The sequence below is a fragment of the Triticum dicoccoides genome, chromosome 5A (genome assembly GCF_002162155.2).
Source record: "Triticum dicoccoides isolate Atlit2015 ecotype Zavitan chromosome 5A, WEW_v2.0, whole genome shotgun sequence".
Lineage (NCBI taxonomy): Eukaryota > Viridiplantae > Streptophyta > Magnoliopsida > Poales > Poaceae > Triticum > Triticum dicoccoides.
Genome location: NC_041388.1, coordinates 484202472 through 484219794, shown reverse-complemented (window position 1 = coordinate 484219794; position 17323 = coordinate 484202472). Strand labels below are relative to the sequence as shown.

At 43.9% G+C, this 17323-nt stretch overlaps 1 protein-coding gene across 2 annotated transcripts; it reads right to left on the bottom strand.

Annotated features, from left to right (window-relative positions):
• Nucleotides 1–7895: 7895 nt before the first annotated feature.
• Nucleotides 7896–14093, bottom strand: LOC119302353 (protein FAM135B-like). 2 transcript variants are annotated; one of them, XM_037579393.1, is made up of 14 exons: nt 13445–14093; nt 12910–13001; nt 11923–12077; nt 11771–11835; nt 11471–11657; nt 10680–10943; nt 10421–10554; nt 10094–10286; nt 9958–10017; nt 9630–9881; nt 9293–9551; nt 9007–9212; nt 8850–8900; nt 7896–8739 (listed from the first exon to the last, which is right to left on the bottom strand). In XM_037579393.1, the coding sequence occupies exons 1-14, from the start codon at nt 13669–13671 to the stop codon at nt 8449–8451; spliced, it is 2436 nt and encodes an 811-aa protein (XP_037435290.1). In that variant the 5' UTR covers nt 13672–14093; the 3' UTR covers nt 7896–8448. The 2 variants fall into 2 exon arrangements, with proteins under 2 accessions (XP_037435290.1, XP_037435291.1); XM_037579394.1 differs by having other exon boundaries at nt 11923–12090; nt 13445–13484.
• Nucleotides 14094–17323: the final 3230 nt, after the last annotated feature.

The following is a 17323-nucleotide window of genomic DNA, read 5'->3' as shown; positions in this document are numbered from 1 at the left end:
CGGTCTAACCGAGTTCACTAGTTTAGACTCCAAAAGTTGCTTCGATGTCACCGAGTTTAAGAAATCGGTAGCTCCGAAATGCTTTCTAGGGAAAACTAAAACTAAGTTTTTGACTCATTCGTTTTGCAAAAACTCTGCACTTTGTGATGCTCATTCACTCTATCTCATGTACATCGATTCACAGGGTTTGCTGTCAGTTTGTCTTGCCAATATGTCTGACCAAAGTGATAGCCAGAACAAATCAGAAGAGCAAGTGAACTTGAGTGAGGGCACTAGTCCCTCTAGCAGCTATGATGATGGCAGCAGGAGCACTCCAAGCAACTTTCCCAAGGCAGCTACTAGACAGAGGAAGAAGAAAACCTCGAAATCAGAGGATGAGGACTATGTGGCTGCTGAGGAGGAAGTAAGTTCCAAGAAGAAAGTGCTGAAGAAAGAATATGAAACTGTTGCTGCAACAAAACCTGTTATGCACAACAAGGCCCCTACCAAGAGGGTGCCAACCTTAAAGGCCAGGGTCTCAATTGTTAAAACTTCTAAGCCAACTGAAGAGGCTGCTGGAGAGAGTAAGAGAAGGAAAGAGAGGGTCAAGAAGACCACTGCCAGAGTCATTGGTAGATCTTCTATGATGAAAGATCCAGCTGAAGAAGAGGAAGAGGATGTTGCACCAGCACCCAAGTCCCAAAAGCTGATGAGGGATGCAGTTAAGTCTGGGGCTGCCCCTTCTAAGCCCAAGACTGCCCCCAAAGCTTCTGCCCCAGCTCCAAAGCCCAAGAGGAGCACTAGAAACATTCCAGCTGCAGAGAAGAACAAGGCCCCAGTGCCTAAAGTTGAGGAAGAAGATGCTGAAGCCCAAGTGCTCAGAAAGCTTAAGCCAAAGATTTCAGATCATAATGACAATCATCCTGTGGCAGAAGACATGAACATCAGGAAGGATGCAGGCCTCAGACTTTGGAGACAGTCTGATCCATATGCTTCAAGGAGAAGAACTGCAGTGGACTACAGGTTCCACACCAAAGAACAACAAGATTTCTATGAAACCATTCTGCTTGACAAGAAGCGCCATAGTCTATCATATGAAGTGGGTTGATTGGGAATACATCGATGAGAATGAAGATTACTTTCCAGGTGTACATGAGAGCTTCAGAGCATGTGGTGTTGACAAGTTTATGGGACAGGAGCTTACTAAATGGAATGATGAACTCATCATGCAATTCTACTCCACAACTCATTTTATCCAGATGGTAGAATTGTATGGATGTCTGAGGGTACAAGTACCAATCAACTGTTGAGGGGTGGGAAAAGTTGATAAATGCCCCTGAAGAACATGAAGATGACTTGGATGTCTATGCCAAGAAGAAGAAAGACCACAACTCTATGGCCAACATGTACAAGGAGATCCCAGACAAAGCATTGGAAACATATAAGCTTGGGTCTGTACATTACTTGTTGTCTGGTCTACCTACTATCAACATAATCTTGAGGCATACATTGTTGCCCAAATCTGGAGTTCACAAGATGATCAGAGGACATTCAATCAACTTGTTGCGGATATTTGATGTGCCTCAAAAGTTCAAGGTTATGAGCCTGATTGTTGAAACAATCAAGAGGACAGCTGCTAATCAGAAAAGATCTTGTGGGTATGCTCCACATATTCAGGTGCTCATCAACTCCAAGATGGGCACAAGTACTTATCTTTTGGACAAGGAGCATCTACCTTTGAGACCATAGTTTGAGGACAACACTGTTGTGATGAATGAGGATGATCCCACATCTGTGCAAGCACAAGAAAAGAGAGAGAAGGCAAAGGCTGAGAAGGCTGCAAAGATGCCAAGTGTTGAGGAGGCATCTCAAGTGTTCTTAAAGTCAAAACAAGATCGGCTTGCTTATCTGATTCAAGCAACTTTGAGGATTGAGAAGGGATTGGCCACCCTGAACAAAAACTAGGAGAGCTTGGAGAGGATCATTGAAACCAAATTCTATGATCTTGATATGTAGCTAAACCAAATTCTGAGATGCAGACAGCTGTTGAGCAGCTTCGGGAGGAAGCAAAGGAGAGGAAAGGACAGACTACCATAGATGCCTTTCAGAGAGTGCCCAGAGGTCAGAGGTCTGCTGCAGTGCCCATGGCTGACACTAGAACTACTACTTCAGCACCAACAGCTACAGCTTCAGTGCCACCTCCAGTTGCCACTCCACCAGCTCCAACAACGTCTATAGAAGCCTTCGTCCTTAGAGTCCTCCCTACACCACCTTCCGAAGACCAAGCCTAGAGAAGCATAGCACTATGCATTTTCAAACTTTTTGATAACTTGTTGCCAAAGGGGGAGAAATGTATAGATTATAGGCTTCGAGAGAGAGTGTTTTTGCCTCTTTGGTCTTTTGCTATTTGGTTGATACTTCTGTGTGTGCTTGTTTAATACGCTTCATGTTTGTGTGTGAGATACTTGTATGATCTTGTGTTTGATCATATCCTACTTTAATGCTTGCTTGGATGATATTATCTCTTATATCTCATATATGATCATTCACTTTACTTGGTGATGAGGGCATGTTTTTACCTCATATCATTTTGAGCGCTTCACCAAGATGTATGTGACATGGAAGAGTAACCCATAATCCTAATTTATTGTGCATTTGCATTCAAAAGCAAACTTCAAATAATGCACAAATTTAGGGGGAGCTCTTGCTTATCGCATACTTCTCAAAGCGACGATGTATTTTAATCTTATTATCATTTGTCAAAGCTTTGATCTATATGTTGTCATCAGCTACCAAAAAGGGGAGATTGAAAATGCAACTATCCCTGGATGGTTTTGGTAATTTCTAAAAACATATATCTCATTGAACTAATGCTATTTCAAGATATCATTTCAGAAAGTTCAATGATTGACATGGCATGGATCAGGAATGTGGACCCCTCAAAATGCTAAGGACACACATTGGCTCAGGCTCAAGACTCTACATTTTCATTTTAGTGATCCAAGATCACATTGAGTCCATAGGAAAAGCCAATACTATAAAAACAGGATGAGGTGTTGCTTAATGGCTTGCTTGCTCAAAATGCTTAGTGATATGCTCCAAAAGCCTTCAACCACTTTCTCATATCCACATATGTCCCAAACCACAAGTCAACCTCGGTCCCACCAATTTGATCTATCCGGCGCCACGGAGTTCACTTGACATAGCCACTGCCAGAAACCCTAGTCACTTCGGTCTCACCGATAGGGATCTTAGTCTCACCGAGATGTGATTGCAAACTCTCTGTTTCCCTTCGTAACGTTTCGGTCCAACCGCGATGAGCGATCAGTCCCACCGAGTTTGCAATGCAAACTCTATATTTCCCTTTCGTAACGTTTCGGTCTCACCAAAATGAGTGATTCCTTCCCACCTAGTTTGCCTGACCAACTCTCTGTTTGCCTATTACAGAAATCGGTCCTACCGAGTTTATGTGATCGGTCTCACCGAGATTACGTTATGCCCTAACCCTAATGAAATCGGTCTCACCGAGTTGATATGTCGGTCCCATCGAAAATCCTAACGTTCACATTTTGAACTAAATCAGTCTGATCGAGTTTCATGATTCGGTCCCACCGATTTTTGGTAAATTGTGTGTAACAGTTAGATTTTGTGTGGTTCATTCGTAAAGAGAGCCATTAGAACGTGCCTACACTTCTACCATTCATTTTCTGAGAGAGAACCACCTACTCATGTGTTGAGACCAAGATACTCCATTCCAACCACAAGAATCTTCGTGGGTGGAGCCCTTCGTGGACTCGCACAGCCATTACCCTTCGTGGGTTGAAGTCTCCATCAACGTGGATGTATGATAGCACCACCTATCGGAACCACGCCAAAAATTTCCGTGTCTACATTGCGTTTGCTCCTTTCAAACTCCTCCATTTACCTTCATGTGCAATGTTTTACATTCCGCTGCTATACTCTTAGACTTGCATGTGTAGCTTGATTGCTTGACTTGTGCTAAGTTGCTAAAATCTGCCAAGACTTAAAATTGGGAAAAGGCTAGATTTTTATTTGGTCAAGTAGTCTAATCATCCCCCCCCCTCTAGACATACTTTCGATCCTACACAGACACACACGGACAGGCGCGGTGAGTGCCCTCGTCCTCTTCTGGCCCGCCCACCAGGGACACATGTGCCCCTTTTTTATCCCCCTACTCCAGCCGCACTCCTACCCCATTCCCCTCCTGTCCCTAGCCGCCATTACCGTCAATTTTTCAGCCGTGTCGCTGTCTAGCACGGCCACACGCTCATGCACTACCCTTGTCGCAACCCCTGTTTACTCGACATCTTGAGCTATCCAACCTCGGCCGCCTGATTTCAGCGCATCCGGTGGCCGGATTTGAAGCGGATCCGGCTGGATTTGTGCTCACCCGGCTGTCGGAGGCCGCGTCGTGCCATGGACTGGCCAAGTATCGGACCGCACAGCCCCGGCAATGGCCCCAGGCTGCATGTAGGTATTGACTCCGCCTCTAGCCGCTCGGATCGACCCCGTCGCCGGTTTGTCGGCAAACACAACAACAGCCGTCATCCGGGCTTAGTACTGGCCCAAAGGCCCGTCGACGCACCGTTGCCGCTGATAAAGTGTGACGACTGTCTAAGGAAGGTTGTGCGCCATGTGTCTACAACACCGGAACATCCCATATGGGTGTTTGTCAAGTGCAAAAACGATGGGGTATGTGCTAGTTTAGCTTCGGTTGTGTTCCCGGATTCGGTGCATTTTGCTTATACTCAAATTTTTATTGTGTGGGAAGGGTGCAACTTTTGGTATTGAGAAGAAAAATACATCGATCTATTGATAGAACGAAATTTGATAGATGTTTGTGCACTTGTTGCTAGAATAGAGACTAGACATGAGACTGGATGCGAAGAAGCAACGTCTACTTATTTAGACTCGAAGAAGAAAGAAGTATGCAAGATCGAGAATATGCAGATCAACAATGAAGGCATTGAGAAGATACTGATCCAGCTTGCGGGAGCAGTTATGAAAGTTGGGTATCTTTTAAAATGTCTTCTTGTGGTTCTTGTTTTCTTTGATCTTACTATTCTAGTCAAGATTTGGTGAATGTACTCCGATGTATCAAAAAAATCATTGATGAAAATAATAATAAATACGGCGAAAAAAATGTATGCGGACAAGATACGGTCAAGATGCGACCACGCGTTGGACGCACGGGTGGCGCATCCAGAAATTCAGGCGAAGTAGTCGGCGACATGGACAACGGCAACAGCAGCAGCGATGACAGATGAATCCCCCCTCCCCTTATCGCATCGCATCACCAGAGATCGGCGGGAAGGACCGGACAACCCGGTCGGGTGGCAGCTGCTCCTTATCGGCCTTGACTTTCCTAGTGCTCCTCACCATGAAACAACCACCTGGGGCTGGGGGCTGGGAGCCAGGCCAAGGTGAGGCAGGTACAGGAGGATATCAACTTTCAACAGTCCATGATGCTTACCGCATTCGTCTTCTTTCTGCGCCTCCTCCACGGCAGCATGTTCGGCCCGCAAGAAACATTCCATTCCTCTTCTTTACGCGCCACAACCACCACCCAAGGAAACAAAGAAAATGACACATACCCGCTTAAGAACACGTATAACTGAGTCGGGTGACTTGCGGTCACTCACACGTGAGCCCACGAACAAGGCATGTCAGTAATCCCAAGTCACATCACTTACCTGAGATGATCTACGCCCCGCATCCAACTCAAACAAGAAAAATCTACGCCCCGCCTACTTAACTGTAGGTTGGAAAACTTTTATCTTAGAATTTTAGTCCTCGTTTGGTTTGCATGAATTTTATATAAGAATTCTAAAGGATAGACATTTTATACAATGTCATCTATTTCCGAGCGGAGGTTGTAAAATTTAGGCCTTCTTTGGAGCCCTTTGCTGTGTATGAATGAATTTCTATGTATGAATGAATTTCTATTCCTATGTCCTCCCTCTGTACCATATAATATAGAACTGTAAAAACGTCTTATATTATGATGCAGAGGTAGTAGAATAGAAAATCAAACACTTCACATATTAAAAAAACATTAGCTTAAACTCAATATAAAAGTTCTTATCCGATGCATCAAATGACATGTCTTTTCCTTGTAGAAATTGAGATATATATATATATATATATATATATATATATATATATCATTTTTTCTATTCCGATATGATATTTCTACCGTATGAACCAAATGAGGCCTTATAGCATCTACAAACCGGCCTCTCAAACACATCTCAAACATTCGGGCAGGCCGTCCGGTCACTGACCGGTCACAAAAAAACCGACCCAATAGAAGCTCTCAAACTGCGGACAAACGTCCGGGCTGACCGGCATCCCTCATATCCAGCCCAAATATAAGGCGGATATGAGGCGGCCCGGGCGCGCCCGGGCGTGTCCGTCACGTCAGCCCGGTCCACTGCTGGCCCACCCCGACCCCGCAAAATCCACCTCCGGAGCAAACCCTAGCTCACTTCGCTCTGCTCTGCTCCCCAACGCTCCCCTTTCCCCAATACGTCCAATCACTAGCGCCGGCGAGCATGTCAAGCACCGGCAGCCACTCAAACAGCAGCTCCGAAGACGAGTACGAGCTGGCACCCCGTATCGTGCTCGAGCACGAGCGGGTCGATACGGGCGGCAGCTCCGGGTCGGTGCGACGCATCCTGTCGCCCGTCGCCGTAGTGACCACGCCAGCGCCGACCCTTCCCGCCCCGCGCGCGAATCTGCACGGACTACCCAATCTGCTCCGCCTGCCTGACGACCTCCTCAACCTTCGTCGAACCGTGTGAACTATGCATGTTTGGTGATCTTTTGGTGATGTTTATGTGAATTATGCCTGTTTGTATCGTTTATAAGTCTGTTTCCTGTTCATTTTGATCGTTTGGTGATCTACGTACTACATCGCATAAATTTATATGAATATAGGATGCCGGATATAAGATACACGGGTGTGGAGGCGTGGTTTTAGTGCCTGATTAGTATCTGCGGCCGTTAGAGGGATCGGATTTGCAAAGTCCAGTTGTAGATGCTCTTATAATCTACCCCTTTCGTCTCATAATATAAGACGATTTTGTAAGCTATGTTAGCTTATAAAAATGTTTTATATTATGGAACGGAGGGAGTAGAAAAACACTCACACCAAATGAGGCCTTATAATCTAGAAACGCACTCACCTTACGCTTCAAGCCTTATACTACGAATTCTAAAAGGTAAGAATTTTATTGAGAAAAATCCTTTGAAGTCATTTGATTGTAGGAATGATCCCTATTCCTATGTGCGATAGAAACCTATCATTCACATTTGGAAGAAAAAACAAATATCAGCTTATACCTAATGAAAAAGTTTCTATCCTATCAATTAATTAATTAAGTGACGTAGGAAAGTGACATCATCATACGTGCCATCTCATTTTTTATAGTTTTCTTATTTGTATGATATTTTCCTATACTATGAAGCAAAGAAGACCTCAAACCTTCGGACACCAACACTCTATCATTAGCTTTTTTGAGAGAGAACGTCGGACTTTATTGATCAAGCAACAAATTTACAAAAAGTCTCTGGATGCAATCCGGAGCAGAATGAAAAATACAAACACTAGACAAGTTTAAACTTGATCTAGCTAAGACATGAGCTAAAACATTGTAGTGCCGACGAACATGCTGGAAAGCCACAGGATCCACCGAAGGATCCCTGGCAGGAGAGACCAAGCGCTGCATCAGAGAGGCAATCAGTGTTGAAGATAATATCATCAAATCCCACCTCCTGAGCAAGCTTGACGGCCCTCTATCATTAGCTATTCGTTAAAATGGAAAAGAAATACTCCCTCTGTAAAAAAATTATAAGCGTTTAGATCACTGAAGATAAGAAGATAAGAGTACGTATTAACAAATACGATAATGAATATTATTTTGACTTTCTTACAATCTCAATAATACATTTGTACAACAAAAGTCAAAGTCATACAAGTTTGACTGCACACTCTCCGTCATCCAATGAATCCCTAACATTCAGTTACAGATCAACAACATGACATGGCAAGAACCAGACAATGATCTCTGCCTGATGTAGTGATCATTAAAAGAAAATAAAACACATGTCATGCTTATTTGACATAAGCTCACTGGCTGTTTGGCCCTCCTAAACTGGCTGGCAGCGTTAAAATACACCACACCAGACGACGTTGGATTATCAAGACCTGACGGCACATCTCACATCTACAGGGCTATAAATCGAAATGAACAAATCGACTATTTATACAAATCAAATCTAACAAACTGGCAAAATGTTACTGCTAGGGAACTTTACAGTGCTATCCATCTTGGTGACGAAACCTTCATATTCCTTTCTTGGTCAGTAGTGCAGTATCCAGGTTTGGTTTGGTTTGGAACATCATGTCATCCCCAAATAAGAGGGAGAGCATCGTCATCATCATCCTCATCGGAAAAGTTCAGGGAAGGACCACATGATGAACCTGGCGTAGATGTCAGTCTCCAGGAATTCTATGTGGGCTGCTCTGCCAATCATGGTGTTCAGGTTCCGTCCATGGGCAGATTGGTCGAAATTAACATCACACCTCATGAATATACGAGTTTCAGACGACGGTGCACGCATCTGATCCAAGCAATTATTCAGCATTTCTGTGAAGACTTGACCTTTTCTTGAATTATCAGCCGACGCAGCTGGGCAGAGCTCGATTCTTGCTGAATGATATGGCACATACCCATCCTGGTAGATCAAAGAAATACATCATGACTTGTGAGTGACATGGAGCACCCAGCTTATGGTTCAGATCCTCAAGTAAATTGAAGTCGTCCAAAAGGAGAAAATGGACTAACCTGTGGTGACGATAACAATATGATATTTTTGAAGTTCTCTAGTGTCTTCGACTGAAGGAAGAAAACAATAAGAATACTTCATGGTTAATTCTTACTGGAAAATGTATCTGGTATACAAGTTGGGAACAAGTACATTCCAGAATGAAGCAGGGTGTACCTTGCAAAGCCTATAAAAAAAGGTATTCTGGGGGTCTTGATCGTCACTGAAAGTAAGTTGATGGATGCATTGTGCCCCCTTAAGCTTTTTTAGAAGCCAGAGACCAGAATTGAACAAAGAATTTGAGCTGTACCAGTAACCTAAGTGAGGCCCTGATATTGACATGTACGTGAAGAGGTTCTTCAAGTATGGCTGCAATGCAGGTTCTATTGGGATGCAGAAATATAGTTAGTCACCTAAAGACTCGCTTGATTGATTCACTGGAATTTGACAAGTTGGAAAATACCTGCTAAGGCAGTTCTGATGATAATGTTTCCAATGGAATGGCCAACAAAACTAAGCTTCAATTCTTTGCAGCCTCCATGTCTTGCAAGCTTATCCACTTTCTTTTTCAAGAATGCAACAACCTCCCCAGCAAGCCTGCCACCCATTTCTTTAAAATCTCCAGAAGTCTTGTCTTCATTAGCCTCAGACATTAGGCATTCAGCTCCAGGATCCAATAGAAGCCATTGATTTCTAACAAGACGTAAATCCAAATGGTGTCCCTGCTTTTCATAAACACAATAAATTATAGCCAACAATACTGTAACTCCAGGGAATTAAAGCAGATGCATGGGACTTGCCTGAAATCCATGCACAAAGATGACAGCTCGTAATACGCGTCCACCTTTTTTACCATTGATATTTTTCAGCAACAAAGACTCTCCTTGTAGTTTAGGTAGCACAATAGTATCCTTCTGTTCTGAAGAACTTGATGCCAAATCTTTGTTTGAACCATGTTGTGGAACAACCATGACGTGTTGTTCTATAAGAACAACAGGTACACGTGAAGGATCAGAATATATATGCATATCTTGAACAGACCTCGTGTTGATCTGCAAGATTTCTCAAATTAGTAACAGTTCACAATAAATATTTGTGCACATAAACTATTCCAGAAAACAATGTTACCTTCATTTGGGCTATGCTCTTCCTGTGTAGCTCAGCCCGTGAAGCAGAATTTTGTACAGGCTGCAGATAGATGTAAACTAGTAAGAGACTATAAGAAGTGATAAATATATGCTACTTATGAATGGGAGATAATTACATCTTCATGAAACTTCCTTGAACCAGAAACTCTCAGGAGGGAATGTTGGCGGTGAGGTGGGTCATCACTCATACTCCGCAAATAGCGGTGTGGAATCTCGATTTTAGAGTGATTAGTCCAGATTGACCATTCTGCTTTCCTGTCAATGGCCCAAATGTCCCGCAAGTAATCCAGTATCTTAGTTTTATTTATCCTGCAGTAAAACAAGAAAACAATGTTGGGCAAATGATATCTTCAAAAAATAGGTTAATTGAGAAACCATCAGGACCATTGACAGTGCAAATACAGTATAAAAACAAGTGAAAGTGAGAGAACAGTTAACTTCACCTATGAAATTTCAAGAATGCATTCCATAGAAGTGAAAGCTGGCTGCTCACGGTTACAAACAATTCTAACAACTCTTCACTGGAAAGAGTATACAGCATACCATCACTAGTGCCATCAACAACATCGTTGGGTCTCTGTAGAATTGTGCATAAATATTTCCAATCAGCAAGTCCAGTATACCAAGTTACCAACTCAAAAAAAAAGTCCCCGTATCATGAACACATTCATAGGTCACTATAAAAAGGATGATGAAACTTACCTCCAGAAAGTCATGTAAAATGCCAGCCAAATGCCCAACACCCTTGGTAGTTACAGGGAAAACTTTACCAGAATCTGGATGGGCTGGTTTTGAAGGCTGAAGTGACTCGTATTTACCAAGACTTAAGTCAGCATCATCTAAATCTTCTATTGTTTTGCCAACAGCACCACCGATTTTCTTCAATTCTTCAAGTAACATTTCCCTCGAAGCCAATAACGCCTTGATTATGTGATGTGATGTTGGGCGTAAACCTTGATCTGGTATCTGCATATTAAAATGGCATGTTTACAAGGAGAAAGTAATCATAATAACAAATAAAATCACACCATCCATCAGGTTGCCAGAGCCAGATAATTGGGAAACTTATACTGGACTACTTGGCTCTCCAGCGATAGAAAGTTGATGTCATTTACATGTTTGCTAACGCAGCATAAACTACAGCCAACCCAGTAGATACAACTTCTAAGTGATGAACCTAAAGAGCTGAAATTAGATCAACGACGTAGACTTTTTGATCTTCTCAATACACTGCTTGGGAATTGTGGCACAATGTTAAAATAAAATTCCGCTCATTTGTGGAGTTGAATTTCAAGTGGTAGATCAGGAATATAAACCTAGAACATGAATCCTAGTGGATACCAGCCATACAGTTTCTAGTACCAACCTAGTTCTATGGTTGTGACTTTGTCAAAAGTTGTTCAGAGCATCTAGTTACCCACCGCCTCACACAAGTTGCATAGGAGCACCATTTTCAAAGAACATTAAAGCTAAAGCTTCACAAACCTGTGTACCTTCAATGATGATTTATTTGCACCAGCTTTCAGGTACACTATATGTAATGTCAGATCGACAAGCACCGCGTGGAATGCATCGAAGTGAACTGGACAATATGAATGTAAGCCCAGGAGTGCTTTGCGTGGGATCCTAAATTCATGTACAGCAGCTGAAGATGTAGCGCTAGAAGATTGGATATCAGATCTAAAACAGAAGCAATAGCCCCATCAGTCTTGGCAAATGAAAACCATAAGATGCACATGACTGAACTAAATCTCAGAAGAAAGAATAAAGATATAAATTAGAACTATACTCACCCATTCTCCAGTGTTGGGGCATATATTAACTCGTACTTCAATATCACAGCAGAAGCTGCTGGACCCTTGAAAACATAAAACATGTGCTCTCATAAGGCTGCAATTAGTTAATTCAAAAGAGAAAAAGGAATACTAATATTCGAATTTCCAACCTCTTGTTCACCGTTGAGTATGTTGAAAGACACCATAACCGATAGATAGATGTCCTGTCGAGCATACTTGATTCTGAATGGCTGTGTGTAGAAGCTGTTATCAGCGTCATCTATTCTCCAAATGCCTAAAGCATCATCCGCACCGACATCAGGAGCTGCACAATCCACCTAGCATGTCATTATCTATTAGCTAATGATTGGCGGACTCTAACAAAAGAATCTTTCAAGCAATTGCAACCAAATAAAAACTCTTGGAATCTGTAACACTTGTTTTCGTGTACAATGAAGTTAAATAGACATAAACATATGTGATTTAGCTGAGAGTGCACAGATATTTGGTACAACATTTTCACCATGTTAAACAGATGGTCCAGTACAGATCAGTAGATCACATTTCTCCATAACACTGCAGCACACTGTTTGGTGGGCCTTGGCCGCATCCTTTAGTTGTGATCTCAGCTTACTGTCGTTATCTCATCACCAGACAAAGGTGCATTTTCTACTCATCGCAATTTAATAAGTTCATCTAGAAGGACTACAAGCCTCCACAAAGATTAACAGACATATTATGTGCGCTGCATGATAACTATAGTGCACGACATTGACATGCTTGTACAGTCCGTATCCAGCTATAAAAACATGCCTCTTGATGTTATCTAAGAAGGAGTAGATTGCAACAAGGTAGGTTGATAGATTTATACAAGCAAGGTAGAGCTTAAAACCATAACAAATAGTCTCATTTACATAGGTGGACTTCATTTTCTGCACTACTCCTAGAAAACAGTAGCATGGTTCTTATCGACTATAGTACTGAATATTGACAACAACCAAACAGTTAGTATGAACCTTTAGCTCACTACACACATTGCAAAGGTACCAATTTAAACATGTATCTTCATGGAAACATCTTGAAATCATGTGAATTAACAGAAGCACTGAAGCAGAGGATCGCATCACACTGTCCCTGGTTAGAAGAGATGGGCGCACCTTCGTACTGGACCACCCTTGCGGGTGAAGCTGGTGTCTTGCTACCGCTTTCACCCTCCTCCCACATTGCACTAATCTTCATCTGGTACCATCTGCACATAACCCAATACTCGTTTCACAACAGAGAACAGCACTCCCTAGTTAACATAAAATACAAAAGGTTCGGAGATCCAGAAATGTGGAGACAAAGATCTGCACGCCATCTCGCAGCACAAAAATGGACAAAAATGTGTATGGGCAAACTCAGAATTAGGCCAGTACGAGGGTGAAAAAGGCCTGACTCGCAAAAAAGAAAAGAAGAATAACCGAATTAACACGAAATGCTCCGGCAAGCCAAAACCATTGACTAAGTTTGTACCGAAACTTTGTACTCACTTTTTTACATGTCACAAAAAAAATGAAACTTTTTTAACTCAAACCACTTGGAACTTTAGTAGTCAGAAAAGAGACGAGTGAAACTAAACCCAAGAAGAGAAGACATCCACGGGAAAGAAAAGACCAAAAGCGAGCATCTGCACCAGACACGGCTTCGTACCCTTGCTGGAAGAGATCGAGGTTGTGGAAGCGGTGGATGTAGACGGCCACCTCGTGCACCGTCTCCATGACGTCCGGCGGGCGGAAGCAGATGGCCCTCTTGCCCCCCAGCCCCGCGGCGGCGGCGCTGTGCACGCGGCCGGACGCCGGAGAGACCCTCCTGGCGGCTCCGCGCGGGCTGCCCTGGTCGACGGCGCCGCCGACGAGGCACTTCATGCGGCCCAACATGGCCGCGCCGCCCGCCCCGATCCGCGCATCACTTGGTCGATCCCTGGGCGAGCGAGCTCTAGGGTTCGGGCTTGGGACCCCGCGGGAGTAGGATGCAGGGGAGGCCAAGCGCGTTGGCGGGGGAGAGGGAGAGGGCGGCGGCGCAGCACGTCAGTAGGCTTGGCTAGTTGGCAGATCGGGAAGGAATGATGGGAGGTAGTTGGTTAATGGCGGCGGCGGCGCTAGTTTGGCACGTGGGGCCTGGGCGTCGGCGTAGAGGCGGGTGGTGGGGCCCGGTCGCCGGAGGGTCCGGAGATCGGAGGCGGAGTAGTGGGAGAAGGAGGCGGCGGTGGAGCTGGTGAGAAAGAGCCAAAGAGGAGGGTGAGAGGAGAGGGAGAAAGGTGGGAAGGGGATTTTTAATGGCTGGCTCGTGTCACAGACATGTGGCGGCCGAGTTGGAAGTGATGGACCGGTTTGGGTTGGGGGGAACGGCAGTGTAGGGTGCACGTGGAGTCGGAGGAGTGGAGGGGACGATTTTATGGCCGTAACTCTACCGGGTACACAAGCAGGTAGCAGGTCGTTAGGGCTGGCGGTCCCACCTGTTAGCCTGCCGCTGTTCAATGTCAAGATTATCCATAGTGAGAATAACATAAGTGACAACTGTAGTGGTTTAGGAGTAGGTTTAGGAGAATATCAATCGCATGCATTAGGCTAGTCATAGTGGGAGTAACTTAGCTAGTAACATAACGTACTTCAAAAAAATTATGCTTACGTGACAAGTAATTAATGAGATGTGGTAACATAGTATGTTACTGTAACATAGCGTTTTTCAAGACAAGATGAGTCTACGAGCTAATAAATGAAGTCATCTATGATACTACTATTATATTACTTTGCATTATGAAGGTAGTAACTTAGACTAGTGTCATATGCATGACACTAGTCTAAGTTACTCCCCACTATGACCAGCCTTAAGGCCCAAAGGGCACGTAAATGCACCTAATCCTAGTTAAAAAGGAAATGATAGATGCGGAAGTTTAAATAGGAAAGGAAAAGATTACATTAAGAATATCCCTAATACATGCTACGTATTCTTACATCCCCGCAATCAAAGCGTAATCTGAGGTGATTCCAAGACTCGGTCGAAACACTTGAAATGAATTTGTCGGAAGCCCTTTGGTTATGATGTCCGCAAGTTGATGAGCCGTCGAAACGTGGACAACCCCAAAGTGTCCCAAGGCTACCTTCTCACGTACAAAATGAATGTCCAATACTCCAATTCAATGTGCTTCTTCGTGTCGCGATGATGAACGGGGTTTGGCTGAGAGGTAAACTGCAGAGACGTTGTCACAAAATACCACAGAGGCCTTATCAACAACACAATGAAGCTCGCCAAGCAGTTGCCGAAGCCAACAACATTCAGCCACGACATTGGCCACTGCACGGTATTCGGCCTCAGCACTCGAAGGGGAAACGGTAGGTTGGAGTTTGGAAGACCAAGACATCAAAGAGTCCCCGAGGTAGATGCAATACCCTGATGTAGAGCGACAAGTGTCAGGGCAGCCGGCCCAGTCAGCGTCAGAGTACGCAGCAAGGGTGATGGAGGGGTTGCCTCTAATCCGAAGCTCGTGTGAAGTAGTGTTGCGAACATAACGAAGCAAACGCTTTATCAATCCCCAATGAGCATCACGCGGAGCATGCATATGCAAGCAAAGCTGCTGAACGGCATAGGCAATGTCTGGCCATGTCAAAGTGAGGTATTGAAGAGCACTGGCAATGTTTCGGTAGAAAGTGACGTCCATCACAAGTTCACCGGAGGCAGCCGAAACCTTGGGCTTAGTATCAACACGCGTAGAGGCAGGCTTGCAATTGGACATAGCGGCGCGATCAAGAATCTCCTCAGCATATCTCTCTTGAGAAAGAAAGAAACTAGAGGCCATGCGACAGGAAAAAATGAAGAGGACCAAGATCCTTCATCTTGAATTCTGTGTTGAGAGAAGTAATGGTCATCCGAAGAAAAACTATCAAGGGAATGGTGAGGGCAATGTCATCAACATAAAGTAGCAAATAGGCCATGTATGGACCACGACGAAGTGATGACCCACAAGTATAGGGGATCTATCGTAGTCCTTTCGATAAGTAAGAGTATCGAACCCAACAAGGAGCAGAAGGAAATGATAAGCGGTTTTCAGCAAGGTATTCTCTTTAAGTACTGAAATAAGTGGCAACAGATAGTTTTGTGATAGGATAAATTGTAACGAGCAACAAGTAACGAAAGTAAATAAAGTGCAGCAGGGTGGCCCAATCCTTTTGTAGCAAAGGACAAGCCGGAACAAACTCTCATAATAGGAAAAGCGCTCCTGAGGACACATGGGAATATCGTCAAGCTAGTTTTCATCACGTTCATATGATTCGCGTTCGATACTTTGATAATTTGATATGTGAGTGGACCGGTGCTTGGGTGCTATTCTTACTTGAACAAGCATCCCACTTATGATTAACCTCTATTACAAGCATCCGCAACTACAACAAAAGTATTAAGGTAAACCTAACCATAGCATGAAACATATGGATCCAAATCAGCCCCTTACGAAGCAACGCATAAACTAGGGTTTAAGCTTCTGTCACTCTAGCAACCCATCATCTACTTATTACTTCCCAATGCCTTCCTCTAGGCCCAAATAATGGTGAAGTGTTATGTAGTCGACGTTCACATAACACCACTAGAGGCTAGACAACATACATCTTATCAAAATATCAAACGAATACCAAATTCACATGACTACTCATAGCAAGACTTCTCCCTTGTCCTCAGGAACGAACGTAATTACTCACAAAGCATATTCATGTTCATAATCAGAGGGGTAATAATATGCATATAGGATCTGAACATATGATCTTCCACCAATTAAACCAACTAGCATCAACTACAAGGAGTAATCAACACTACTAGCAACCTACTAGCACCAATCCCGGACTTTGAGACAAGAATTGGATACAAGAGATGAACTAGGGTTTGGAGATGAGATGGTGCTGGTGAAGATGTTGATGGAGACTGCCCTCTCTCGATGAGAGGAGCGTTGGTGATGACGATGGTGATGATTTCCCCCTCCGGGAGGGAAGTTTCCCCGGCAGAACAGCTCTGCCGGAGCTCTAGATTGGATCCGCCAAGGTTCCGCTTCGTGGCGGCGGAGTTTCATCCCGAAAAGTTCCTTCCTATTTTTTTCTCATCGAAAGACCTCATATAGGAGAAGATGGACGCCGGAGAGCCACTAGGGGGCCCACGAGGTAGGGGGACGCGCCCCCCACCCTCGTGAGAAGGGTGTGGGCCCCCTAGTCTTCATCTTTTGCGAAGATTTTTCTTTATTTATTTTAAGACGTTCCGTGGAGTTTCAGGACTTTTGGAGTTGCGCAAAATAGGTCTCTAATATTTGCTCCTTTTTCAGCCCAGAATTCCAGTTGCCGACATTCTCCCTCTTTATGTAAACCTTGTAAAATAAGAGAGAATAGCCATAAGTATTGTGATATAAAGTGAAATAACAGTCCATAATGCAATAAATATCGATATAATAGCATGATGCAAAATGGACGTATCAACTCCCCCAAGCTTAGACCTCGCTTGTCCTCAAGCGAAAAGCCGATAACAATAAATATGTCCTCATGTTTAGAGGTA

Bases quoted from the DNA above. Each gene is read 5' to 3' on its own strand.
- LOC119302353 (XM_037579393.1), bottom strand. From the start codon at position 13,671: ATGTTGGGCCGCATGAAGTGCCTCGTCGGCGGCGCCGTCGACCAGGGC. The intron at 9,552-9,629 runs GCAAGTCCCATG...TATGAAAAGCAG, and splicing joins TCTTTGTGCATGGATTTCAG to GGACACCATTTGGATTTACG. The intron at 9,213-9,292 runs GTATTTTCCAAC...GCATCCCAATAG, and splicing joins CATCAGAACTGCCTTAGCAG to AACCTGCATTGCAGCCATAC.